This window comes from Cyphomyrmex costatus, unplaced genomic scaffold (assembly GCF_001594065.2).
Source record: "Cyphomyrmex costatus isolate MS0001 unplaced genomic scaffold, Ccosl1.0 scaffold142, whole genome shotgun sequence".
NCBI classification, from domain to species: domain Eukaryota; kingdom Metazoa; phylum Arthropoda; class Insecta; order Hymenoptera; family Formicidae; genus Cyphomyrmex; species Cyphomyrmex costatus.
The window spans coordinates 776,533-804,365 of NW_017275413.1; the positions used below are offsets into that span (position 1 = coordinate 776,533).

At 39.5% G+C, this 27,833-nt stretch overlaps 3 protein-coding genes across 3 annotated transcripts; 2 read left to right on the forward strand and 1 right to left on the reverse strand.

Moving 5' to 3' along the window:
* Positions 1-819: 819 nt before the first annotated feature.
* LOC108783131 (uncharacterized) lies at positions 820-17,120 on the forward strand. Its single transcript, XM_018551623.1, has 5 exons — positions 820-1,904; positions 14,145-14,288; positions 15,241-15,539; positions 15,747-16,003; positions 16,145-17,120. Exons 1-5 carry the CDS (start codon positions 1,592-1,594, stop codon positions 16,908-16,910), a joined length of 1,779 nt encoding a protein of 592 aa, XP_018407125.1. The 5' UTR covers positions 820-1,591; the 3' UTR covers positions 16,911-17,120.
* A 265-nt stretch (positions 17,121-17,385) lies between these two features.
* On the reverse strand, positions 17,386-20,436 carry LOC108783122 (ATP-dependent RNA helicase ddx24; the record flags this gene model as incomplete). Its single annotated transcript, XM_018551610.1, has 10 exons — positions 17,386-17,671; positions 17,739-17,916; positions 17,993-18,110; positions 18,390-18,501; positions 18,618-18,840; positions 18,921-19,213; positions 19,294-19,439; positions 19,504-19,703; positions 19,800-20,280; positions 20,344-20,436. Coding segments are annotated over 10 exons (2,130 nt in total), but the record flags the coding sequence as incomplete, so codon positions are not given.
* A 384-nt stretch (positions 20,437-20,820) lies between these two features.
* LOC108783130 (death-associated protein kinase 1) lies at positions 20,821-27,799 on the forward strand. Its single transcript, XM_018551622.1, has 19 exons — positions 20,821-20,912; positions 21,493-21,571; positions 21,664-21,776; positions 21,850-22,010; positions 22,080-22,200; positions 22,279-22,579; positions 22,649-22,697; positions 23,052-23,171; positions 23,259-23,531; positions 23,618-23,800; positions 23,876-23,990; positions 24,154-24,345; positions 24,472-24,713; positions 25,893-26,057; positions 26,150-26,368; positions 26,426-26,602; positions 26,667-26,960; positions 27,074-27,402; positions 27,480-27,799. Exons 1-19 carry the CDS (start codon positions 20,873-20,875, stop codon positions 27,640-27,642), a joined length of 3,336 nt encoding a protein of 1,111 aa, XP_018407124.1. The 5' UTR covers positions 20,821-20,872; the 3' UTR covers positions 27,643-27,799.
* The last annotated feature ends 34 nt before the right edge of the window (positions 27,800-27,833 follow it).

The window sequence follows — 27,833 nt, forward strand, 5'->3', positions numbered from 1 at the left end:
TCGGCCTCTCTCTCTCTCTCTTTCTCTCCAGTCTTCTCCTTTCCTCGCGGGACACGGTAGGTCCTGTTCGTAGGCTACCAGGATGCAGCTCAGACCCAGTTATCGAGGCGTCTGAAGGCACCCCGCGGCCCGCACAGCTCGGCACAAAGCAATAAAAGCGGCCGAGATATATCTCGCGAGTCTCTTCGCGTAAGAAACGGCGAAAGAAAGCCGACTGCACCGGTAAATCATAAACGCCACGGGGATCGAACCCCACGGGAGATAACTGCCTTCGCGTCAGGAGATAGAGGGAAAGAGAGAGAGAGCGAGAGGAGCAGCTCGGAAACCGAGCAGGATTCATCGTTCGATCGCGCGCCCATCGGATCCATCTATCCTCGGCGCGGTGCGTTCGAAAACGAAACAGCCCGGAAGAGAAGCTCGTTCGTCGTTCATCATCGCGGGTGAACAGGACGTCCGGATGAGTATATACCTCGGCTCTCCGCGTGCGAAGAGACGGTCTTCATCGTTCGCTTCTTGCTCGCCATCGCCGGACATCGTCTCGATAGATCCTAATAGCTTCTCTGTAAGAAGATACGGCCTTTTACGTGTGCATAGACGATCTACGCTCGCGAGTGATTACGGATATACCGCCGATAGATCGTAATAGTCTAAGAGCCGCGCTAAGGAGAGATACGCTGCCTGCCCGCTCTCGTAACGGTGTTTACCATCGAGGATATTATCGATAGATCGTGATAGTTTTGCTGTAACGCGTTTGCGCTACCGCCCCGATCCACCGCGTGTGTGAAAAGTGTAACGCGGAAAGTGCGGTAAACCCGCGAGGATCGACGCCGACAGCGATCACACTTCGACAGTGCACAGTCGACTCGCCCAGGAACGATCGACCGGTTTGTCCGACACGGTGTTTCGTCGAGGTGTTTCGTGATCCTCGATCTCACTGCGCGCTGTTGCCCCGGGCAACAGTTTAGTGGCTAGTGAACGGAGTTTCACGTATTGTTTATAACGGGGTATAGGGATCAACCAGCCCAGCTTTAATGTCCGCCACAAATCAATGTTACGCCACTCGATAAAGGGAATCGATTTTATCGCTGAAAATATATACGTAAAGGTAACAGTCGCTTAGCCCTTCGTGTGTATAATTTGATCTCTTCTTCCTTTCCGCACGCGGCAATTTTGCACGGAAGATTGCCTGACGCTCACAAAGTATCGAAAATAACTCAGCGCCGAGAGGGTTAATGTCACTATCATCGCGCCGCGAGACGGAAAGTGACGGTCGCCGAGCGGCCGCGGCGGAGTGACATAATTGAAGAAGAAAGTGCCAGCGCGTCCGAGCCCGTTATTAAGCGGTAATGAGCGGGTACCAAAGGGGGAGTGAAGATGCCTTCGAAAGCAAGCGTCGTGCTCGCTCCACTTGCATCACGGGGATTAAATGACCCTCAGCCCTCGAGCTTCGCGGCGGCGTCACCCTAAAGAGGACTGTCTCGCTTGGATCAGCTCCTCAGTTCTCTAATCCTGACGATCTTTTATCGGCTCACTTCGATGTTCTTCGAGGAACCGTTCACGAGGTAACGTTGTTTCGAAACGTGTGAGGATCATGTCGTCGAACGGTGAATTCTCGACGATGTCCAGCGAGGAGATGCCTTCGCTGCCCAAATCCTTGCCGAGTTCGAGAGAGGCCACCGCCGAAGGTGGTTCCGGTTCCAGCGGCGGATACATGCCACTACGGGAATTTCTGGATCGATTTTCATTACCAAGAGTCGTCAGACTCGAGGGTACTGGCGGTAGACCGGTGCTCCTGTATAAACAGCAACAGCGATCGCTGAGAGTCACAGCGAGCCTGCTGATGCACCGGTATCGACATGACGTCAAAGTGGGACCGGAGATCGTCATCCCGGAGGGTTATCCAGGTGAGAGTTTCCCTTAGATCGGCAGTTTGATGCGAAACGATTATTGCGCTTGGTTACATCAAGGAAATTGCAACCAGTCTGGTCTTCGACGTTATTGCTACTCGCGAAGGATTAATATTCCGCATAGCAAAAACCGTCATTTCTCACGTGCATTTCGATTCAATAAACGGGTATTCGATAAATTCAATATCACAACATGAGAAAAAACTCTCGGTTCGCAATCGATTAGAGTCACTTTTCAAGAAAATGAAAATAACTGAAAACTACTGAAAAAAAGATTATGAAATTTCCAAACGTACATTAGGAAAAAAAGATTAGTGCTTTCAGCAAAACTGTTTAGTTACTTTGGTTGAGGCATTTTTTAACAATAATCACATATTTTGTTTATACGACAAAAATTGAGGTGATTCTGTGGAATAAATTTCTCTTTGCAAATAATAAAAATATATGTTTATAACAATTAATATAATTTAGTTTGTTTGGGACAATCATATTTTCACTAAATTTTTATTACTAATAAAATTTTGGTTCATAGAAAGAATAATTTTTTTTTAATATATCTGAAAATTTTAGCTGAATGTAAATCTGTAAATAATTTTGTTAGACTATTAATCATGCAGGATCAAGGTTGTTAATTATAGAATGTCAAAATTTTTTGTAGGATTATTTATCATTCTTGAGATTTCTACATAAATGCTTTGAACGGTCTAACACAATTATTTTCGGATGTAGCTAGATTTTTAAATAATTTAAAATTTAAATCGAAATATCGTTCTTCACGTATACATCTTCTAGACATCCTTCGATGTTTTTTGGACGCCTCTTGATCTTCAATTTTATTTAAATTAGTATTGACGCGGCCTCTCTTCTAATGGCTTATGTCCCGTGTGTGATAGTCGACAGCGCGTAGAACGTAAATTATGCTCGGCAAAGCGAACGGTAACGGTTGTGGAGATCATCCGGCTGAAATCATCGGAACAGGTTATAGACTCCATCGAGCTCACGCTCGCGTTTGCGTTGGCGATCGCGTGGACGTGCGAGAAGCTGCAAGAAAAATGCTAATGCTTTACTTCTCTTTCTTCTCTCGCTCCTTTCTCCTTCTCTCTCTCGCGCGAAAGAGAACGAGAGTTTCTTCGTCATACGATTAATACTCCAACTCGTTCTTTTTCGTCTCAATCGTAAACCACTTTGTGGCGAAGTAAGTCGCGAAGCTCGCGGAGGCCGTCGCTCCTCTGCGTGCGTGCTATCCTCCGTGACTTATATTGGTTTCTGGCATCGGAAATGGAAATTACGAGGCAATAAAGCGCGGTAATGCGGACCTATTAGATCGACCGGACGGGAGGTAAAGTGGGGAATGTTTAGGCTCGATGGTGGCTCGACAGCTTGAAGAGAGAACCGTCAGCTAACGACGTCTAGTTCTTTCGCGCCCGCGAGGAGCTATTCAATATATCTCGGCATTTCTCTCCATCTCTTCTCTTTGCCTCCCTCATACGCTTCTCTCCTGCTGTCTCGTCTCTCCTTCGTCCTCGTCCTTCTTTCCGAGGGAAAGACGTGAAATTGGCGTCGCGCACGACAGTGTCTCGTTCAACTCGCCGCTAACTGGCCTCTAATAAACGCACTTCGTATTTTAATGAAAATTGGCGAGACGATGCGTGGCGGTTATGAGTCAGACATGTTAAGTGGCCGGAGCTGGTAGCTCCGATCGAGAGTTGGCGTTTAATGCGAGTTTCGTATCTTGCTATCTCGTCAATGAACGTCACGAGGCGTTTACGTCGCGCGGCCCGATTGCAAACCTCTGACGAATCGTGAAATCTGCGAGGAAAACACGTTCTCCGAATTGACGTCACAACTAACAAAATTTCATCATACATTTTTTTTTACTCGACAACGGTCCAGTCGAGTCACGCAAGAGAAATGTCGCCGGTAACTCTTACGCGCGAATAAATTATTCCGCTCGTATCGATGATTCACGGGAGTTCAAGGTGCGTATTGACAAACGTTTCTTAGCTTCTGCCTAGACTTTACGTCGATTTGAAAGTGGTTTTAAATGACTTTGGAACTTCAACAATCTGCCGCTACTTTTCACTTTCGTTCCCGTTAATCGCCTCTTCTTTTTGTGCTTTGCCTCCCCGACAGCAGATAGATATGAAAGGTTTTTAGAACTGAAATTCTTGATATCACTGCACATAAGACAAAACAAGGACGTGAAAAAAAAATAATTCGACTCTTTTTTTCGCGTTTCAGGGGAAACTGAAACACTATAAGTGATCATAGAGGAGACTATAGTACCTAGGGACATGTTGTACCTTGTAATGCACTAATTGTGTTTTTAACAGTAACGAGATCTTTAAATGTGCGTGAAGTTAGCAAAAGCCTTGCGCGAAGGGTCGCGCTCAAGAGTAAAGTCCCCTTAATATCGCTGTGCCGGCGAATATAATGGTTGTGCTGAGTTGTGCTACGCTAGCACAACTCAGATATACAGTATCGATCACATGGAAGCACTACAAACCCGATTTATGGGCAAAAAACCGAACACGGAGGGAAAAACTATTTTTAGTCATAACTTTTGGTGTTATGAAAGAACGGCTGAAATCTTTGCGGCACAATGTAGCACAAATCGAACACAACTCAGCACAATGTTTATTTCGCCGATTAAACAAAATGGCGGTGCTGGCGAAAAAAACGTTTTTTTTTCAATTTAACGCTTTGTTTTTGGAATTATGTCATTAATTCTTGCGGCACAATGTAGCACAAATCTAGCACAATTCAGCACAAATTTTATTTTATTTTTTTCTCAAAATGGCGGTGCTAACTTCACGCACATGATCTTTAACGTTGGCTGCTCAATTATATTACTTTTCAATTAAGGTAATATAACTGAACTGCTAACGTTAAAAAAATCTCGTTATTGTTAAAGGAAACAATTAGTGTGACTCAAGATACAAGATGCCTCAAGGTATCACAGCCACCTCTCCTTTTTAGGGACGAACAAGCCGCTCATTATTCGACGAGGAGGTCGAGGACACTTTGAACCGTGTGGAGTGTGCGCATACGCGGATACAAACTCCTCGTTGGCCGCATCATAAATTCGCACTTAAAGCGAACGCGAGATTGGCTACATATGCATCGCGCGGTACTAACAGTAAATTGAGTCGGGAAAACGTTACTCCACGCCCACGAATTCGCCACGTACCGCCGCGACGTAACTCTCACGCGGCGTAAAACCGCGGACGCGCAGAGGGGGTGCGGAGAATTGTAGGAAAAAAAAAAAGACACGGCTCCGTCGTCGGCCAGACGTCTCTTGCGCGATGAATTAGTTCCGCGTTTTAAACGCTCGAACTACACGCGCAGCGATAAAGAAGCGTCGCCGGACATTTACTATTCGCCGCCACGACGGTAAAAAAAAAAAAAGCGTTAGGAGGGCATGCAGATCAAATAGCGGACCGTTCGCGCGAAGCGAATGAGAAGTCACGCGGTGTTATCGTCCGTATATGTTTTTCCCTCGTTGGCGCGGATACGACGAGCGTGGCTTTTCTCCTTGGCTCGAACTGTGTCTCGCCACACTCCTTATTCCTCCACGGCGAAAAGTGCGGGATTGCTTTTCCTTATGGCCGGCGGCTTCGTTTGCTCATCATTTTATGAACCATCGGACCAGAAACGGCGCGGGACTCGTCCCGCCGAGCGCGCTGGGAAACTGCAGATTCTCAGTACTCAAAGCCGTACATTTAGCGTCATCTAAATTCCGACCGACGAGCTGTGATAAATCTAGCAATATTTTACGGAACAAAGTCGTTTCCTCATTCGTTCTCTCTGTCCTTGTCTCCCCCGGTTACTTTTCCCTCCGCGTCATCGTGGAATTTCAACCGGCCAGCGCACGCGGCACTCGATTACGCGCGCCGGACACTTTCGTCATCTGGCTTAATCCCATTTGTCCGGCGAGGCGCACGTGCGTGAAATGCGCGATCATCGCGCGCGGCTGCCGTTAAGCGCCAAGCACCGATCCGGATTGCCGCGCGAATAAGCCGCATTGCGATTTCGTCGGCCTCGCCGTGACATATAATCCGACCCGGTTCGGACTTCCGTTTGACCGCGATGCGACAATTATCCGTAAAGTTAACGAGATCGCGGTTGAATTTCGTCATACACTTTCTTCTAGCATTACTGTACGGTTTTCCATCACCGCTGTAATATAATATCGTGACGAGGCGACTTTAATAGACGATCGAATTTTGACTTTTCATCGTTGGATGAAAGAAAGACACGCTCTGTGTGTTATGTAAGTGTCATCTACGTGGCAAATTGGAATTCCGCCGACTGCAATCGAATATTTTTTTTATCTCGGTAACCGGCCACTTCAACGTGCAGAGATGGTTAATATCGCGCAGATTAAACACATATCGTGATTCCATGTGCGCCTGCATCGCATATCGCTTGTAATTTTCCGCAGCAAAGAGACTGGATAAAAAGAGTCCGAAGCCTGGCTTTCGATGGAGAGAAAATCATCAGTTGCAGCTTGATATATTAGAGGCGTGTGCCCACTGTATATCATCGTAATCAGCTTATCCGGTCGAGTAAAAAATGCACTGATTATATTTTCTCCGTGTACTAACATTTTCGAACGTGATTTTTTTACTTTTTCTAGCGCTGTGATTGGCTCTAGCGTGCAATTGATATACACACGAATAACTCAGCGTTCAATGACTTCGCTCACTTGTATAAAATTTACGTACGATAGCATATTCTAGAATTATTCCAACAGAAATGAAATCCGATAGAATTAAATGAAAAATTGCGACTTTTATCGTACGGCCATGTATCGCATCGTCGCGATAGTTCCTCGGCTTCAGTTTCGCGCAAAGAAGAAGAGGGTGTCATTAGAGGGCTCGTCCCGGCGCAGATCGTCCGTTCGGAGAAACGGAATTCTCGTCGGAGGTGCGCAACTTAAATCCTGAACCGGGATAAAATTACTAGGGGAAGATTCAAAGGCGCACGTCCGATTCCAGGGACTGATAAAGACGATGGACGATATCGCACAAATCACCGGCCGCGGCTTAACTGCTATTCGCGCAAATCCTGGGATGAGAGAGGGCCGACGACTCTCCGGCCGGGCTCCAGTTTACAGTAATTTATTAGGCGTGTAAACCTCGCGAGAGCGCGCGCTGCTCTCGTCGGCGGTGTCGAGGTCGACGTCCTCCCTCTCTCTCTCTCTCTCTCTCTCTGTCTCACGTGAGAAATGGGGGTCCACTCATCCTCCTCTTTTCTTTTTCTCTCTTTTTTCTTCTTTCCTCTTTGCACGTGCACCGTTAACACGCGTTCGATGAGGGATGATGGTGCGCCGGTAGCCCCTAAAGTTTTATGGAGCGGTTTACGAGATAATCGCACACCCGCTCATTTAGCAACGGTGCGAGGGAACCACCTTTCGACAGTCAGCCGTTTGCCCACGGCGAATCCGAAGAACGATCGCGATGCACCGTTGCGATTCATTGCCGGTCGCGAAAAAAAGGGAAGGTAAAACGATCTCGCGCGCTGCCGACGGAGAAAAGGCGGATCGTCGTAAAAAAGTTAAACGCGAGTGACTGATAGCACGATGTGCGAAACGATCAGTCCTAGCGGGACATCGTCCTGTTCTCGCGTGTTATATGCTGAGCAAAAACGGGCGTTTGCTGAACCCTTTCGTTAAGGATGTAATATCTTCTTATCGTAAATATTTATACAAGATGTGTATTCCTCATCTTGTAGACAATACATTGAAAATATGGCATTTCATTATAATAAAGAAAAATGGCACACTGAGAGAAAAGTCTTTGGTATTTGTAACTATAATTACATAGTAAAATAAATATCAAGGTTAAGAGAGCTCTATTTTTATAGTTATTTAGTGCTACAATTTTGTATTACTCCTATAAATAATTATTTTCAATGCAAACTATATTTTTTTGTATATAGAACTAACTATAAATATAATTATACTTTTTAATAGAAATTTATTTTTTTTTATAATACGATTCTGTTAGCAGAATTTACGTGGCATGTCAGGATTTCTAGTAAATTAAGATGAATTGGACAAAAGTGGCATTTTTAACTATTTTCTACATATGTATTTACAAAAGAGGTATAATAGTAAATTGGGATGGTTTTTAATCCATCTTATTTTAATTTATAAAATATCATGTGCTACGCAAATTCAACGGCATCGTGTTCAACGCCATAAAATTTTCAGGGTATGTATCTACTATGCCACTTCAAAAAGAATTTGAATTTCGAACAATGTTATTGTATAAGTAATACTTTACTAGTAATAACCAACACAAAAAGAAGCTCGCAACGATATTGCTGCAGTATTACTGGAATAATTTGTGCTGTACGAGAATTACAAAAATGAAAGTACCAATCAAAATTATTTTATCATGTAATTATATAGTCACAAGTACCAAACATTTTTCACTCAGGGTAGGTACGAGGTATAAGAAAAATATATTTAAAAATTGTGCGCGCAATCATCCCTCGCGCCGCCTCCACCACGTGGGAATTATCGACGATCGCTTTCGTGCGTGTCGTGGTAGATCAGCGATTTCGCGCATTCGCGCGAGGGAAGATGACTCCTCTCTTTCTCTCCGGACAGAGAAGCGGAGAATGAATTGCGCGCAGTATCGCGATCGTGATTGCGGGCCGAGGGATCGTATAGATCGGCTTATCCGGCGTGGCCGTATGGTTTTACTGCCAACTTGCCCGACCCGGCGCAGATGTCTCGGCTCTCTCTCTCTCTCTCCCCCTTTCTATCCAGAGATGTGTATATATACGTATACGTACATAGATATGTATATATCGTTATTTGCTCGCGCAGACCTCTCGGACGAGGTCTTACGACGAGGCAAGAATGTTGCGCGGGCCAGACGCGCCCTCGGCAATGACCGGCCTCCCTCGGTTTTAAATAACGGTCATTACGTGCTGGAGTTTAACTCTCTAGGGTATCGCACGTCGCGCGTACGTCGGCCGGCACCGACTGTGCGGAACTGATCCCACGACAAAGGAGAGACAGAAGCAAGGAAGGATTCAATCTGTTCGACCGTGCGTCCGTCCGTGGAGCCGGCCGTCTAATTTCTGCAAAATCGATAGAATCTAGAAAAGCGACCAGCCAATAAATCGCGCTCAATCCCTGCTTTTCTCGCGCTCTATCGTCGTGTGCTCGCCAGTCTATTACCAATATCACCGATTGGTACCGCGCTAATGCCGATGCTACCACTCTTGCGAATACCTCTCGCGGCCGCGATTTGTTACGTCGATAAATTCTCCTTCGCGTTTCTATTTTTCATTTTTCATTTTCTCCCATTGCGTTTCTATTATTGCAAACACAGTGAACGTATCGATGTTGTCGATAATATAGAATATTCCTACTGTTCGTTTCAGTAACATTGCAATGTTTCAGAAATATCGTATCAACGTTGCAAACGTGTCAGCGATATTGTTGCAAGTTTTTGTATTGTATGAATTATATAATGTTGTATAAGCTGCGATTTTATCGCAATTTTAAAACGAGACTAGAATTAAAAATATTAACCGCATTGGAAGATCGGCTTTTAGCAAATATCCCATAAAGATGTATCGTCATTGATGGGGCATAGCAGGCATTCTGCTACATCGCAGCGGGTATCATCGATAGTATAGTCCGGGAACCGTATACCATTGTCACGGTTCGATTCACGTTCGAGTAATATTATATCCCGAATGATTGGTCTCTCGCGGCGTAACGTGAATTATGCACAATAAAGATTCCAGCCGCGAGATGTAGGCTGCGGTCTCCCTTACTTAATGCTCTGGCTAAACACATATATCGCGCATCTGGATATCACAATGTTTACCTGGAACGTCACGCCGATCATCGGCGATCTCTCGCATCGAAGTACTCCCGATTCCATCAATATTCGTCGCTGTCGCCAATCTCGCGCGCAATCTCTGGTATTCAATCCGTGCTTCCGTAATTATTCAAAATCCGCGGTCCGGGACGAACGAGAAATCTACTTAGAATTCAGGGCTTGCAATGATACGTGTCGGCAAGTAGTTGTGCATAATAATTTTATCCTGTATAGATAAATTTAAAAAAAAAAGAAATAATTATAGTTTCTGATCTATTTATCAAATGTTGCGAGATTGATCGTGATGAATTACATTATTCGTGCTCATGTTCATGAGCTGGATTCCAGGGGAGACAGATGTGTTTAGACAAAAACACCGTGACATCTGCGTCTTAGATACCGAGCCACGTGCACCAATAGCAAAGCCTATTTACCATTCCATTGAAAGGAGACTTTCCTTTCATGCCATGCAGCCGGACAGAATTTAGGATGAATTCTTGAGCATGTAGCAACGCTTATAACGGAGTTCCTACGAGCACACCTGAATCGTAGGTCAACGTCCGGTTCCTTACCCCGGTTATTACAATCCTCTCCCTTTGATTGTTATCAACAACAAGGCGGCATAAAACAAAGTGACATTTTCTGTTGTTATATAACTAATTTTTTTTTATAATTTAAGCATATTTTTAAGATAATATAATAAAAAGTACAAAAGAGAGCAATCTTTTTCTGTTTTTTTTTAGACTTTAAATAATTTACTTATATTTTTTATAAAAAATATTTTATTTTCAAGGCATTGTAAAATGTAAAAGCGATCTTTTTCTATTGCACATATTTTTAAAGTAATTTAAAACATTATATATAATGTAAATATATTCCTTGATAAAGGAAATTTTATTTTTAATTTTGTATTCTACATTTTAGATAACAATCCGAAAAAGTCAAACTCCTCGAATTATTTAAAGATAAATGTAGTTTTCAGTGGAATTTTTGTCCAGCACAGAATTCAAATATAACTTCGTCGCTATAAGATGTTGAATCTCGGCACTGATGCATATCTGAGTTTCCGGAAACACGGTATCCCTATGTGAGTCTATCCCAAGCAACGCCCGAGCATTAAATTCTAACACGTGCCGTGAATAGGTTTACAACGTGTTCCGTTCGGTAACGGGCCAGCATTTATGGAGTTATGGCACCAGCAGACTCTGGACTATAAACACGTGCGTTGCAACGGTGATGCGTTAAAAACGACGGGATAAAACGGATTTTCAGGAACATTTAGCTCGCCGATTCACGCGCCAAGCGATCGCTCACTATCGTCTCGTGTTTGTTCAGCAAAGCGTGTATATTCTCTAAACGTACTAAGAATTAGAGGAAAGAATTAATGAACTCTATTAAATGTTATGGCTGTACATTTGTCTTCAGAATATACAGTCCCGTTACATATACAGAGTGGTCTTAAGTATTCTAAAGGTTTTAAAGGATTCTTTACGTTTTAAAATCGAAATGAAAATATCATATGAGGTATATCAATAAAATGACTTAATTTCAAACGTTCAGAATGTTAAAGTTGAAGAAAAAATTTCGGTTTTTCTAAAAATTTCGTCAACCACTTAAGTTACTGTGATGAATCTTTGGATATACTTCAAAGATATGAATTTTTTGAGGCCATAACTATGTTATTTTTTATTCAATCAAGAACGAGCTAAAAAATAAACATATTTACCCTGTTAATAAATTTTATAGAACACTTAAGAACCATCTTGTACATTAAATAAAGTTTCATTACTCTAAAATTCGACATTCTAAAAATGCAATGCCTTTAAATTTAATCGTACATAAAATATTCTAATTTAATAAGATATAATATTTTGTATAAATTTTTACTGCGTGTAATTATATATTTTATATATATTTTTATATTTCAATCATACTGTTCTCCAGAAGAAGATAACAGTTGAATCTCGGAAAAATAGGTTGCCCGGGTAAGGGTTTCGAGGGAAAACGTGCGCTTCATTATGCGAATCGCTGGGTGCGCGATCTTGCAATTACGCAAGACAATGTGAGACGCAGTCGCGCGGCGTATTAGGAAACTGCTCTTAACGTACGTCTGTGAATGCCTGAACTTTTCCGTAGATTTTTCGCAGCGGATGCGGCGGAATCTCTATAATTACGGCCTGAACGCGCTCACTCGCCCCGTTCGCGTGGCCGTATTCCACCTATGTCGGATGCGCGAGCTGGAAATGGAAAGTGAGGGAAGGCCGCACGTAAAGTGTGTGTGTGTGTGTGTGTATGTGTGTGACTTGTGCAACTGCAACTGCAAGCGCACGCCTTCGCAACGTTTCTTTTCCGGACTACACGCTCCCATCCTCGAATCCAGAAGCCGTCCTTCTGCCGAGAAACGACCGAGGAAATCCCCCTATTAGCTCCCTTTGAGACGTTCTCAAGAGCGCAATGAGGAGATCCAATACCATCGTCTAATTGCACGTGCTCGGGTTTCCAGGTCGTTGATCTAGAACAAACAAAAACCGGGATCCCTGCCGGCCCCTAGATTATTCCATCAGTTAACCTCGAACACAAATTAATGCGCACGAACTGGAAACGGAAAAACTTTCCCAAGGGAAACCGCCTTCTCTTTCCACGAGAACCGCGAACATTCGCTGAATCTCTTCGAAGTTTTTTCATTTGACTAGAAAAATAGTTAAAAGTACAAAGTACAAGGATGATGAAAATGAAACATTCTACAAATCATACTTCATGTCAAAAACTATTTTTTTTTTTTAATATAGGTGATAATTTACTTTTATGTAATGAGATCTGTTTTCATTAAATTTGATTTATTTAACGATCTTTTGATTTTTCTGAAAATTTCTAGAGGTAACTTTTGTTTTCATCAACGATAGATTTTAGATCTTAGAGTCTTAGACTCTTTGAATAAGTAAAAATTATATTTCAGGTAATTCAGATAATCAAATAATTTTTTTTAACATCTGCAGTACTTTTGTAGCTTTTTTCTTAAATTTGATTCATTTGATAATCTTACAATTCCTATGAAAACTGCTAGAAAATCGAACTAACATTTGCTTTCCTCGAAGATGAACTCAGGCGGGCTGAAACAGCCCGGATGACATTCCAACGCGGGCCTTAAGGGCCAGGATTCGAGTACGTGCGCTCACATCAGGGCGCCATTCTTAAATCAATTAGCGACAAGAAAAAGAACCTGCTGACCTTCGATCAGCCGACCGACCATTACTTGGCTACTGTGTCTCCGCTGCAGCCGCACGCCTGAAATCGCCTGTTCGCAATTTGGCGGCCTTCTTTACGAGCTGGTTGGAACTTCACAAACGTAGTTCCTCCTTGCCAAATATAATAGATACGTTTTTTAATCCACCCTGAGGCCACACACGCACGTATTGCAGATACGCGCCGACCGGTTCTAATCGTTCCTGCTACTATTCACAAAAATTCAGCCTTGAATCTTCCATCAGAGAAGAAACAAGTTGCAGATTCTTTTCTCTATGTCTGTTTGAAATTCTATATATAATAATCTATATTGCAACAGCCATTATTTATTATTACAAATGGACATATTGTATTCAGAATTTTTTAAGACTAAAATAGGATGTATAAAAATTTAATTATATTTTGTACAATGTATATTTTACTTAAGTATTATAAAATATATTAAAAATAATTAAAATATTATATATCTATAATAAAGAGCATTTTTTTTTAATAAAGAATTATTTGGGCTTATTATTCACTGTTAACTTAATAATATCAAATTATACACAATTTAAGTTATGTTAATCATTTTAAGTTGCCACTACTTTTACTTAATATGTCATAAAGTCATTAGTTTAATTAAAACAATGATTAACTTAATTAAACAATTTAATACACACGAATGAAAAACACCATATTCAGTCGAGGTCTATCACTTCTTTAATATTAATATTTTAATGATGCTAATAAACGTCTTTAAAAATCTGTAACTAATTTAACTTAACAAAAATATTAAATTTAATTCTCAAATTTAGTTTATTATAATATTTACGTGCATACGTTGATACAGATGTTTTTTTACTGTGAAACTAACTATAAGCAAATTAATCATAGAAATGGATTGATTTACATTTTGACAGATATGGAAGTTAAAAAGAATGCAATATTATTTAACTCAAGGGGTTGAGTTACCAATGTCCCTTTATCCAATAATGCTTTCATACAAGTATTAGTCATACAGCTCCGTATAAAGGAAAGTTCCGCGACATTTATTCTGCTCATTAATAATCATGTCAAATTGGTATTGAAGTCGAAGAGATATACTATACGTTTATTGCACAGTCCTCTACAATGACATTTAACGTTTTCTAACTCTTTTCAGGATGGTTTTCTGTGATATCTGGCAATAACACGACGGGCAGCGCGCGCGTCTACCGAAGAGTGGACTCCTTAGTGAAGACGGGAGTGCCCGCTTTTCTGTTGGCGACTCCTCTGAGAGCCTACACGTTGACGCATTCGAAAATGGGTAAGTATGTGGGCAAAAGAAGTTAGAATGAGGTGTCGCGCGCGCGATCGCTCGCGAAATGTCAAACGGTGCAACGTTCTTGACCTAGATGCATAGGAATATCGGTGCAGCGTAGAAAGCGCTATCTTTCTCTCTGTCTCTCTTCGCTCTTTCCCTTCCCATCTCGCTCGCTTCGCGCAGAAAACAGAAACACACGCTTGGAAATAGCCAGTTATTTCTTTTACGATCGTGCGAATTGCCGCTCTTTATAATTTGAACGCATCGACATTAATACAACAACGAGGAAGTAGAAAGTCAATTTCGAACAGATGAATAAAACTTTAACAAACACTTGAGAGGCGCCGGGGTGCCATTAAGATAATTAGTTTTAACTCCATTTACATATTTACGTCCATACAAATAGTAGCCCTTTGCCGCTTTGCAATCTTGTTAAAACCGCAAAAAGACGAAAGAGGAAGTTCCGAATCTTTTTTTGTGTGTGTGTGTGTGTCAGACAGCGCGGCGGTCGGACGTCAAGGTGACGTAAATTGGCTAATAATAGGCCGATGACACACACTAATAGGATTAGTAAACTACCATGCGATAAAACTGAGACTTCGTTAAAACGGGAATATCGACAAAAACACGAATAGTCAGCGCAGATAATGCGGTGATCAGCCTATGACTCTAATGTTAGGTCGCGAGAATATTGGACATGACTGAAAAGAACTTCACAGTCGCCTTTTAACACCGTTTAGTACCGTTAAAGATGCTTTTAGGCGGACACGACTGTTAAGATCAATTATGCCGGGCTTTCTTTGAGATTCGACGCGTTGTGTTAACGGGATAACCCCCGTGCAATTTAATCGAAGAAGACGAACCGACGTTGCATCGATTACGACGTACTTAACGTACGCAAATAGTGTCACGGCTGTAATTTGCGCTCGTCAAGTTTTACGCTCGCATCTTTCAGAGAATGGAAATCTGCGGGCTCATTATACGAAGACGACGATCAGAGCTGGCGAGATACTGCGGCTTGTAGCGGTCTTCCAAGATACGAGACGATGCAGCTCGGTTTCCTTTGGCATTTCTAGCGGGTGCCCCGAAAAGGACCAGTACGCGCAATGCATCGATCTTCATGGACGAGAGGTGTTCGCCTCACTGTCGACCAGGGGCGAATTTTACGCGATCTGTCAGGGCGGAAACGACACCGGAAGCGACGCGGTGCTCTACAAAGTTCATCATCTCGCCAAGAGACAGTTGCCTCTTAGAGTGAGCTTCATTTATAATTTACAATTACCGAGGATTAACGTAATAAAGAAATAATTTTTCGTATCATCAAAAATAAATCTTGAAATATTCAACATTTTTAATTTGAGTAAACCCATCCTGCATATGATACATATATCTTATACTATATATTTTACATTAAACTTTATCTCTCCTTTGTTCACAATTATTGATTAAATAACTCTTCAGGTGCGACTAATAGCGGGACCGCTACCAGTGCCGTTGCCAAAGGAGTACGGCGGTCTAATGCAATTGGAGACATCAACGCGTGGTCCGATAGTATTAGGCTGCGTCGTTCCCGAAAGACCGGTGCATAATCCGGAAATGCTCGAATTGGTCGTGTCCGGCAACGGAGCGCCGAGAGTACGAAGAGCTCGATTGGGTTATCCTTCAGAAGCGAGATTGTTAGCTTCCCCGAAAATGCAACGATTATTATCAGCCTGCAGGTAAAGTCATGAATAGCGATTTTTAGCAAAAAAAATTTCATTACGCGAATTGCAAATAAAAGTTAAATAACGTTGTTATTTGTTATCCATTGTTCAAATAAAATTTTGTGTTATATTTTTTAACTGATTCTTTTATTTTAGTCGAACAGTCGGAGATCGTGCAACGGAACCGCGAGTAGCACCTACGAAGCTGCATTCGCCGACCGTCGAAAGTTTAAAAGAGATGCATTTGAAAAAAATCAAGCCGAAACCAGAGACCAAGCCGATTCTGCAGAGCTTGAAGGACGGGTTGGAGCACCTAAAACGGAACTCCGTCAAGGAGCGGAATCAACAAACGAAACAGAGTACGGGAAATGGAATTCTGGAGAGGATCTCGAAACTCACTCAGGGTAACAGGAATCGCAATCCCGCAAAAAAGTCGGCCTCCTTCACGTTCGCGGTGAGGCCGGAAATAGCCATGAGATCTCAGGAGCGTTACTCCAGTCTGGAGCCGGAAACTACCTCTCATCAGACCCGCCAGAATCAAAACGCCAAGCAACCGGTGCAGAGATCCGTGTCAACTAGCGTATTGGAGATACCGTGCGTCGAGCTACAACCCAACTATTCTCGCGTGAGAGACAGTCTGACGCCGTTGCCGTCACTTCCAAAGCTGGTCAAGACCAGCAACAATAAAACCGAGGAAATCTATGCAGAGATCTGCGATACAGCGACGGCGAACCAGGCGCAAAAGTGTCCAGGCAGTCACGTGATGGCAAGAATTAGGATCGTCGTGCAGGGCAACGATTCGTCTTTGGGAGCGCACAATGTGATTAGTAACGAGAGATATATGAATTCAATGGCGACAAGCGAACAGATTGACTCGATTATCAGTACAGAAGATGAAGTGATCTATAACACTGTATTTTAAAACTAAGATGTCGTACAAAATGCATTTATAATGCTTATGAACATAAGTGGATAAAATATTTCATTGTAACTCGAGACAGCGATGTATGGAAATTCCTAAAATGTAGGCAAACCGGCTGTGTTCATCGCGTGAGCGATCAACTTTCTATCCGTTGTTTCGAGATGTATCATATTTATGTAAGAGGATATATTAAGAAAATCTGTACAAATATTTTTATAGAAAAATACAGAAATCTTCTGTACATATCTTTGCCATACTATTAATGTACTAACAATTGAGATAAGAACGCGGTTTAAAAATATTTCTTAGAACGATGATTCGTTCAAATTAATTACAAAAAGTATAATTTGCGTCAAAATAAAATTTATCTAATTTTTGTTAAATCTGATTGCTATCACACGGAAATAAAATGTAAAAATATAATGTAAAAAGAAAAAAACAGCGACTCTGTTTGAAAAAAATTTATATTTCATGTCTTTTTTAATTTTTTCAATCTTCTTGACTTTTGCGTACGTTGTCTTTTCTGAGACATGGCGTTGCTATTTGTACTTTTATCAGTATTATTTTCAATTACTTTTTTCATTACTTCGATAGCTTTTTGTGCATCCTGAACTACATTTACGTTCAAATTAGTATCAAGATATTTTCCCGAAAATCCTTTCGGAAATACTGACTTTGATAATAAAGATTGTAATTGATTTTTCTTTGCCTTTAATTGCCGTTTCAACGCTGCTGCTTCTTCTAATTCCGTCGATGATTCACTGAAATAAAAAAGATAGATAATTTATGCAACAAAAATCGAAAAAAAAAATTGTTTATTTCTCTTACTCGTCCTCCTCGTCCAAAATTATTTCCATGTCCTCTGCTGCTTTTTGTAGCCAACTTTTCTGACTGTTCTGCCGACGGTATTTCAATTCTAGTTTATCAATATCACGAGCGATGTCCACTCTTTCTTTTGTGATGACTAGTATCCTGTCTACCACCGGAAATACAGGCAAATCATGCGCTATAACAACACAAATTCACATTATATTTCCAATTAATCATTAAATTATTGAAACAATATTATAAATTTGACATACTGCGTCCGAGAGTTTTGCATAATTTAATGTAATTCTGTTTTTCAGAAGGTTCCATCATTAAAACTGTGATACCTTCCTTTTGTGCTCTTGCCGTTCTACCACTCCTATGTACATAATTCTGTAAAATAATTGTTAAATCGATTATGTAATCAATATTTTAATGTATTTAATTAGAGCCTCTTTCACTAACTCCGATTAAAGCTAATCGATAATTGATTCACAATCATCACAATTGCCAGCATCAGAATTAAACACAGTTTGTCTCAAAAGAGGAAGAGAAAGAAGACGTTGTGATACATTAAACTGCTGTTGACGCTTCTGTGAGTTGATCATAGATTAATTTAACCAGAAATTGATGAGAGTCTTTAACATTTGTAATAGCATCTTAGGCATTCACCTCAGCTGTCCTAGGAACTTGATAATGTATTACATGCTCTATATTAGGTATATCTAAACCTCGCGCAGCTACGTCCGTGGCTATTAACAGTCCATTCTCATCAGCTTGAAATCTATAATGTTTCATATCAATAAATATAAATATTACAAGAAATATTAAATACACAGAACATTTTGAAATATATAGTGTCTCAAGATCAGAGTGCTTAAAATAATATATATTTCCTACCTTTCGAGATTTTTTAAACGCTGTCGTTGTTGCATATTAGCATGCAAAGGTAAAGGCTTGCATTCAAGTATACTGAAAAGAGTGGCCAATCTTTTCACACATCCAATGCTGTTACAAAATACTAATGTCCTTCCGTTATGTCTTTTTAAGAAGTAATAAAGGTAATAATCCTTGTGGTCAATTGTGCATACTATTCGACATTCCGTTAAGTTATCGGCAGTACCTGATGGTATTGATTGAAAATTATAGTTAGTACACACAATTTATTTTTACTAACAATAGATGATTAATATGTATATATACCTGATTCTTTTGTCAAATCAACAATTTTCGGATTTTTTATTTTTAATAACTCTATAATTTTTTGCAATTTCTGCTCAGGGGTAAGTTTACATATTTTACTTCTGACATAACGCTTCTTTTTTTTATCAAGATAATCCGGGAGATCATGCACCATAGTCAATGTAGCCGAAAAAACAAACGTCTGACGTTTCTGCATTTTCACTGGATTTGCATTAATCTTTGCCAATAGATCGTGTAATTCTTGAAAATGACCCTTTTCCATCATTCTATCTGTCTCATCAATAGCTAAATATCTAAATTAATGACATATTTTCTATAATAACATTTCTTGGAATAAATAGTGGAATCACTTCTAATTAGATCCTTAAATTACCTGATAGAATTTATTTGACTTAGATGAGAGTTGCCTTCTTGAATTAATTCCCACAGTCTTCCAGGTGTAGCAATAACAATTTCAGGTCCTTTGTTTAATATCCTTTTTTGCTTTACTGCTGCCATACCTCCAAGGACAACAGCTATCTAATAATAAGATAACATTAGAATTATATTTAACAAATCTATAGACTCTTTGAAAAAGACTTACTTTAATATCTGTATATTTTGCTGCCTGCGTAAGATGGTTTTTTATTTGAATTGCTAATTCACGTGTTGGTGTTAGAATTAGTGCATATAAGGGTTTAGTTGGAATATCATGAGTTGGAATATCACAATCAAGCTCCAAATCATTCACAATATTTACACAATTTTCAAATTCCGATAGAACATTATTTTCTGAATCAGAATCTAAAAAATAATTATCTGTAATATATTTATATCAAAAAATTGATTATAAATACTATTAGTAAGACTTGATTTTATAAAAAAAAATTATTATATTACCTTCAGCTTCTTCTTCAGAAGAATTTTGGTCTTTATTCTGGCTCTTTAAATCCAAGATACCTTTTATAATCGGAATTCCAAATGCTAATGTCTTACCGCTACCAGTTTCAGCAGCACCTAATATATCTCTGCAACCCAGTATAGCAGCTGGTAATGTTTGTGTTTGTATCATGGTAGGAGAATGAAAATTCTGATCAGCTAGAGCTTTTATTACAGCAGTAGGAACACCCATGGAGAGCCATGCTTCAGTATTAATCTTAGCCAAATTTTTATTACTGCTTATATCGCAGTATGAATCATTGTCACTGTCAGAATCAGTTTGTTGATCAGTAATTTTAAAATTTGCTGACTTTACTATCTCATTCTTTTTCTTTGAGTGTTTTGCTTTAATTTTCTTTATCTTCGATTTCTTTGTAGAAGGCTCAATATTGTTGACATTAGTCTCTTCCTGTTCAAGAGGACATTTGCGTTTTGACGCTGACTGCAATATAAAGATTGTAAAATTTAAATAAAAATCTAAAGATGTGAAGAAATAAATACCTACTTTCTTTTCCTCAGTAGATTTCATCACTCTTGTGTTGTTTATAACTTTGCCTTTTTTACTGCTCCGCTCTAAGTCGTCTAACCTCAACAGTCGTCAACTTTAACGCTTAATATCTCGTTTCGGAGGGCAAAGCGACACTTTTTATTACCAGATTCGTTCGTTTCTTCGGTGCAAAAACGTATCGAATGAGTGTGTTTTTATCAAAATTTGAACTGAGCGGAATATTCTATACCTTTACCCAACACGTGATTATCGGTGCTTTTTGAAAGATTTTCGTATACGAATTACGAGCACTGAAATTGTTGATGTTGGTGTCGCTAGTGTACACATTGCGACACAAGTAGGAAGAAGATGGCGTTACATGCGGCAACTACACAGGCTCACAGGGATAGGATAATCGATTGTGTGTGTGGGGCGGCCGGCATGGATGGAGGCTGTCGCCTGTCGGCCGCAACACGAATTTATTTAACGGCTGTTCACGGAGCTCCAAAGCTGTCCAAATAAACCGAACGATGAGCACGATCGGGAGATGATGTTGAGCACGTCTCGCCGAATGGAAACGTCTAACGGTAGTAAGAAGTAGTAAGAAATCGTCTTCACTTTGCGCTTTCCATCATATCTTGATGACGGCGAGAGGGGCAGGGGAAAGGTTGAGGAACGGTCGGCCATCGGGCCGAAATTTGACAACAGCCGACTCGGCTTCGCTTCAATCATGATGTTTAGAATCGCGGGTTTTGACTGTCTTAAATCACGACGCCCGATTGTGGACCGCGAACATATACCGAATGCCCGTGTCAATTCGGATCGGTGCGTCATTGTTGGCGCGATCTAATTTTCGTGGTGTGTGTCGTTTTGACGTTAGGCTGTTGCACCCTAGTATTGAGGACCGGCACCTGCAATACTTGCATTCCCTCCCGTTAAATTGTTTCAGGATATAGTTGTATCGTTGCGCGTTTGATTAAAATCTTATTGTTATTTGAGAAATATCGAATGTTGCATAGTGATTTAATATTAATGTATATATATATATATTTTTTTTTTTGTGTAAAGAAGAATATTTTAATATATGATGATAGTTGATTTAATATTGATATGTAAATAAATTCATTTTTGATCTCAAAATCATACAATGTTATGTTTGTTGCTTAGATCTTGAGTGGAATACTTTAATGGAGGTCCATCATGAGCCGATTGAAAAAAACTATCAACTGCTTGAAGAGATTGGCAAGTAAGTGGACTATTACTTCTATATATAATTGATGATTCTTTTAGTGAAATTTTTATAATCTTCAATGATTTTTGTAATTTTGTGAAATATAGGGGTCAATTTGCTATTGTACGAAAATGCCAGGAGATAAAAACCGGAGCACTGTATGCTGCAAAAATCATGAGGAAGAGACGAGTTGCCAGAGGTGTAGCTGCTGCCGACATTGGTAATATTTTTCTAATTACAATATATTACAAATATTTTCATTTTCTGAATATTATAATAGAATAATTTTTCAGCCCGAGAAGCTGGTCTTTTAGCCCGATTAAGGCATCCTAATATTGTTTCCTTGCACAAGGTAATAGACACAGGAACAACAGTGGTGTTGCTCTTGGAGTTGATTACAGGAGGCGAGTTATTTCATTGGACTCCATCCAGTGAAACAGAAGCTGCTCATGTGGTGGGTGAAAACATTACAATTAGTAAATTATGTATCCTATAAGAATAATTTATTTATATTCTTTTCAAGGTGCGCCAAGTTTTAATGGCACTTAGTCATTTACATTCCCACCAAGTTGCTCATCTGGATATTAAACCTGAGAATATTTTGCTGTCGACACCACCACCGATGCCTAGCATTAAGCTAATAGGTAATGTCTAATGCTTTGTGTTAAAATTAAAAATATAATTTCATTAACATTATATTCAACACAAGTACTGTTTTGTAGATTTAGGTCTATCGCATCGACTGGTACCTGGTTCGGAACACAGAGCTCTATTTGGCACACCTGAATTTGTAGCACCGGAAATCGTAAACTATGAACCACTTAGTTTAGGAACTGATCTTTGGGCTGTTGGTGTATTAACATATATTCTTCTGAGTGGAGCTTCACCATTTTTAGGCGAGGATAAGCAAGAGACATATGCAAACGTTGCTGCTTGCCAATATCAATTTGACAATGAGTATTTTAGTAATGTGTCTGAGATTGCCAAAGACTTTATACGATCCTTGTTGATCAAGGATCCAAAGTAAGTTGCAGGATAATTATGAATTTATTATTAATAAATCGGGGAAGAAAAATTATTTCTTTATTTTAGGGAAAGGGGAAATGCTGAATCGTGCCTTAAACATCCTTGGATTCTCACGGTGTGTTCCTGAAAAGAATGACTCATATTGTCCGATTATGATTTATTTTTGTTTTAATGTATTAATTTTTTGCATTTTGACTAATCTGTCTCGATATGACATTGCTTTGTTATACAGTTATATCGTATATTACATATATATACGAATTATTTTTTATATACAATATATGTTAATATATCAAAAAACAGTACACAAATTTTTCTTTATTACATACATACCTTGATTATTAGAAAGTACAATAATTCTTTGATTTTATTCAGTTACGCAACACGAGATAAATTTATTTTATAATTTCAAAGAAATTGAATTACAATTATATCGAGTTAGCAAAAATTTTATTCTCTTTGTACACAGGAATCTGAAGCTCCTCAAGGTCTCAGTGGAGCAATGATCAGTGCTGTGAAGCGAGGCTGTGTTGAGGCTGTCTCTCGATTACTGTTAGAGGCGGGTGCTCTGTTAAACATGAAAGACTCTGTGAGACATTTTTTTATTCATTTTGCCAATATATTACATACAGAGTATAATCCGCGGATAGAATATAGTTGCACGTTATTATTGCAGAAAGAAGATACTCTTTTGCATATAGCTTGTGAGACCGGCAACGAAGGAATGACAATTTTCCTGATAGAGAGCGGAATTAATCTAGACACATCGAACAAACAAGGTCTCACGGCATTACATGTAGCTGCTCGATACGGGCATATTAATCTGGTCAGACATTTGTGCCTTGCTGGTTGCGACGTTGATAAAACAAATCGAGGGATTCGGGCGGACGTTACGGCGATTAAGTATGGATATCCGGATATTGCAAATTTATTAGATAAGTTGAGAAATGTAAGTTTCTATGTTCCACAATATGCAATGCTTTCCACGTTTGGAAGAATTCATTTAGCAGTCGAATCTTTTTTTAAATCATTTAGCCGAATCAGCGCGAAAATTATATTCGTCAGCTGCAACCGACACGCAGACCGATAGATCGGCTGCACATAAGACTGCTCGGTCATTGTGCCTCCGGAAAAACATCATTAATCAATTCTTTGAAATCTGGGATATTTAGTTTCGGCTTCTTTCGGAGATCGAGAAGCCAGAATTGTAGTGCGAAGGTAAGTGCATAGGATAAAATGCACAATATGATTAATGAGTAATTAATAAAAATAATATTGTTGTACGATATGCAGCGAGAACCAAGTATCGAACTAGATGTGACGAGTAAACATGGTTCTCTTAGTTTTGAATACAGCGACAATGAGTACGAAGGTACTCAGGGGGTAGAATGGAGTCGCGGTAACGTTGGTGAGTGAATTGTATTAAAAAATTTTTACTTTAACATGAATATATAGAGTTATGACTACAGAGTATAAATTCTGAGTATGAATTGAAAAACTCATGTATATGTATAGATATTCATATCACAATGGATTATTTTTTAAATATACAAATATATTTGATTAACCAGGTGGCGAATGCGTTTTTTGGGAGTTATGCGGACGCGAAGAATTTCTGGCGTCTTATCACCATGTACTTACGTTTCAGCAACCAGCAGTGCATCTTATTACAGTCAGTTTGAGAGAACCGCTGACCGTTCAACTTCAGCAAATAAAATTCTGGCTACAATTTATTTTGGACCGTATTTATCCGAGTAACATTGGTAAGATATTATCGCGTGTCAAATCTTTTTTGAATTGTAATTAATTAATTTTTGTCGAAGATAAATTTTGATTTTTAAATCTTGATTTTTGTAATCTTGTTTTTATTAATTTTTTTTTTATTAAAGGATTTGGCGGCAAGTGCAACGACGTAAAAGTAATTTTAGTCGGCACTTACGCGCCGGAACCTTTAGTCCCAAATTCTAACGGCGGCAATCTACTCGCACCACTCTTACCGTTTCTAAAAGACTTTACATCGATTTTGGGGATGGAACCTCAAATGGTAGCACTGGACGCAACTAATTCTTCTAGTCCTGGCCTGAAACTTCTCAGATCTTATTTAAATAATGCAAGAATGGAATTTTTTGAGGTGACACGATTTATATTTTCTGTAAAGTTATACATTTATCATATTTTATTTATAATATTAGAAGAGATATTATCTCATCAATCACTTGTCTATGCAGAAATTAAAATTGCAGAACAATCTCGAGTTCGGCAAATCGTATTTTTTTTCTGATGAGAATTAGTAATCTCTTCTGATTTTACGTTTTTACCATCGGATATTATACATATATCTTTAATCCACTCCAAAATATATATCAGTAAATGCATGATATCAGTATGCTTGATACTAAATATGTGCGAGCAGAACCGTTTGATTCTGCAGCCTGTTAATACAAGCAATTGTGACTAACAACCTTATGTAAATAATCACATTTTCACAGGAAATTGTATCAATTTGTACAGCATGTAATAAATGTGCGCATTAACCCTTCGTGAAACGGTTCTGGTCAATAATGGATTACATCATTACGCTGTTGTTTGTATAATTCATTCATCAATTTCAAAATTCGCAGTGTCAATATACTGTCAAATCAGGCATTGACTCTTAATGGAGGCAATGCAACAATTTCTATAATCATTTATATGATTTTTCTCTGACATCCATGATGCATGGTTGATTTGATATATGTACAAATAATTGAAAGCATTGAAAGTACCTTCTGTGTCTCGTGACTTTCGACGATATTCGATTATTTGCAATGTTTGATTGATTGAGCGCACCATTTCCAATAAAAAGATCCGATATCATGTCATATATACATATATATATATATCACGTTGAATCGAATTTATTAAGAACATATGTTTTAGTTGCTGATTATTTGGCCATTAATGTTTATTAACAAGCCTTAATGCATGCGATGCATGATGTAGGGTGGACCGGAAGTTGCAGAAAGTATTCTCCGACGTGACACGCCGCGTGCTGCGGCTACGTACGTGCCCCTGGCGAATCTTGATAAACAGGTCGAAATACTTCTCTCAATTTCTTTAAAATAATTCTGAATGATGTGTATAAACTGAAATTGTACTTTAGTTCAATAGTTGCACTAATGCTTTCTCCCATGTATACATACATGCACTATATATCTATCTTAAAGAAAATAAAAGAGATTCTTTCTCTTGTATATATTTTCTGCATCAATGTGATATCGAGATAAAAGCAGAATTCTCTGTTACTATGGACGTCAATCATGTATTATAGAGAGCCTTAGTGTGGACTGGTCTCGCCGAAGCATGGAGATCGTACGTGCAGTCATTGGAAGTGCCTCCGTTAATGTTCACTCAGGAAGAATTTCTGAACGAGGTTCGAAGGATCAATCCTTTAGTTTGTTTGGAACATTGCAGACATCTCGGTTTGCAGTTACAGGTATATAATTTAAAATATTTATCTTCAATTTAATCTACATTCTTTTTCTCTAATACAAGTATATATATATATATATTTATATTAAATTACAGAACTTAGGGGAATGTATTCTTCTACCTGGAAATCTGATAGTACTTAATCCCGAATGGTTTTGGCAGGACGTGCTAAATTGGCAATTAAGTCCAGATCAAAGAGGACGATTGGGCGGTCGAACCACCGGCGTTTACACTTTAGAAGATTTTCAAGCACGATGTCCATGCCCCGCCGCTCAAGCTTTAAAAGCTTTACAAGCAGTCAATTTATGCGTTCCGGTATGTTTTAAGAAATTTTATTAATCAATTGATTATTAATTGATTATTATATTTTAGTGCGAAGTAGACGATGATGAAGTGGAATACGAGATACCGTGTTTAAACCTTGTAGAGCGTCTTCCAGGTTTGTGGGAACCGTGGAAACCATCTAATGCGTTACCTCACGCTGGTTTACGCCTTTGCCCAGAGGATGCGCCTTTATACCATCTAACTGCTATATTTATGCATTTACAGGTAATCAATACTTATAATAGAGAAAATATAATAATAGAATTAAAATACATTAAAATTGATATAGGCACAACTGAGAAAAATTACTCAAACGTGGGATCCATCAAATTCGGATCTATATCAATGGTGGCGAGGATCAAAGCTGTGCTTGGGACCTTGCGAGAGTATAATCACTTTTGAGGAAGAGGAACACAGTTGCGTGGAAATTTTAGTTCGCGGTCCATGTGGTTCTAGTGCACAGTGTTTTGCTCTTCTCAGCGTGATCCTGGACGCGATGGATACCACTATTGAATTAGTTGCGCCCGGAATGTTACTTGAGAGACATTGGTTGAGTCCAAGTCAGCTTCGAGAATATGAAGAGGTAAATAAAAATTAAAATATATTTAAATTTAGGTATTATAAAATAGTATTATATTTAAATTTAGGTATTATCAAAAGATTTGGATTATATGCATTTAATCAATACATTTGTAGGTAATTCACTCTTGGGCACCAGCTACCGTCACATCAGCTTTAATCGATAAAGGCCTTGAAGAGGCTACCCTTAAGAATCCTCTAAACGATCAGCAAGAAACCGTGTGGGAGATAGTAAGTTGCGGGCTGCCATTAATGGAAAATTGTATTCCTGGACCGAAGCAACCTGTAAAATACATAAAGCCTGCTGTGCAGCGGCGATTGGCGCAGATGTTGGATCCTCCTGATTATCATGGAAGAGATTGGTGTTTACTCGCCGTGAGACTCGGTTTGGGGGATCGTGTCGCCCAACTGGATAGTACAGAGAAAGTAGATAGTCCAACTTTGAGGTAAGAGCTTTTTTGAAGCATACCGATTGCGTCATAATGTGACTGGAGTATTTCAAAATTTTGTATTTGATCCACAGACTACTGAATTGTGCGGGTACAGAATGTACCGTCGGTTCACTGGTGCAACAATTACGAGCGCTTGATCGTGAAGACGCTGTGCACTTGTTGCTCACGTATACACCAATCTATGTACTATTGATGTCCATCGACTCCGAGACAGAGTCTAATCTTTCCAGATGACGCATTCAGCAATGGCGCATTAGCACTTCTAGGTGTCCTTTTTTCTGATATGCCGCATTTGATGGATAGTATTGTCTTTCTATTTCCGCCCAGTAAATCGTACGTTAATTTGTTAAGTACGTGAACGTCCTTATATGTAACTTAACTTTAATGATCGCATTGCATTTCGAGTTGAGCGATATAAGAAGGAT

Coding starts and splice junctions, on each gene's coding strand:
- LOC108783131 (XM_018551623.1), top strand. CDS start 1,592: ATGTCGTCGAACGGTGAATTCTCGACGATGTCCAGCGAGGAGATGCCT. Junction 1,905..14,144: donor CATCCCGGAGGGTTATCCAG/GTGAGAGTTTCC, acceptor AACTCTTTTCAG/GATGGTTTTCTGTGATATCT. Junction 14,289..15,240: donor GTTGACGCATTCGAAAATGG/GTAAGTATGTGG, acceptor CGCATCTTTCAG/AGAATGGAAATCTGCGGGCT.
- LOC108783130 (XM_018551622.1), top strand. CDS start 20,873: ATGATGTTGAGCACGTCTCGCCGAATGGAAACGTCTAACG. Junction 20,913..21,492: donor CCGAATGGAAACGTCTAACG/GTAGTAAGAAGT, acceptor TTTGTTGCTTAG/ATCTTGAGTGGAATACTTTA. Junction 21,572..21,663: donor CTGCTTGAAGAGATTGGCAA/GTAAGTGGACTA, acceptor TGTGAAATATAG/GGGTCAATTTGCTATTGTAC.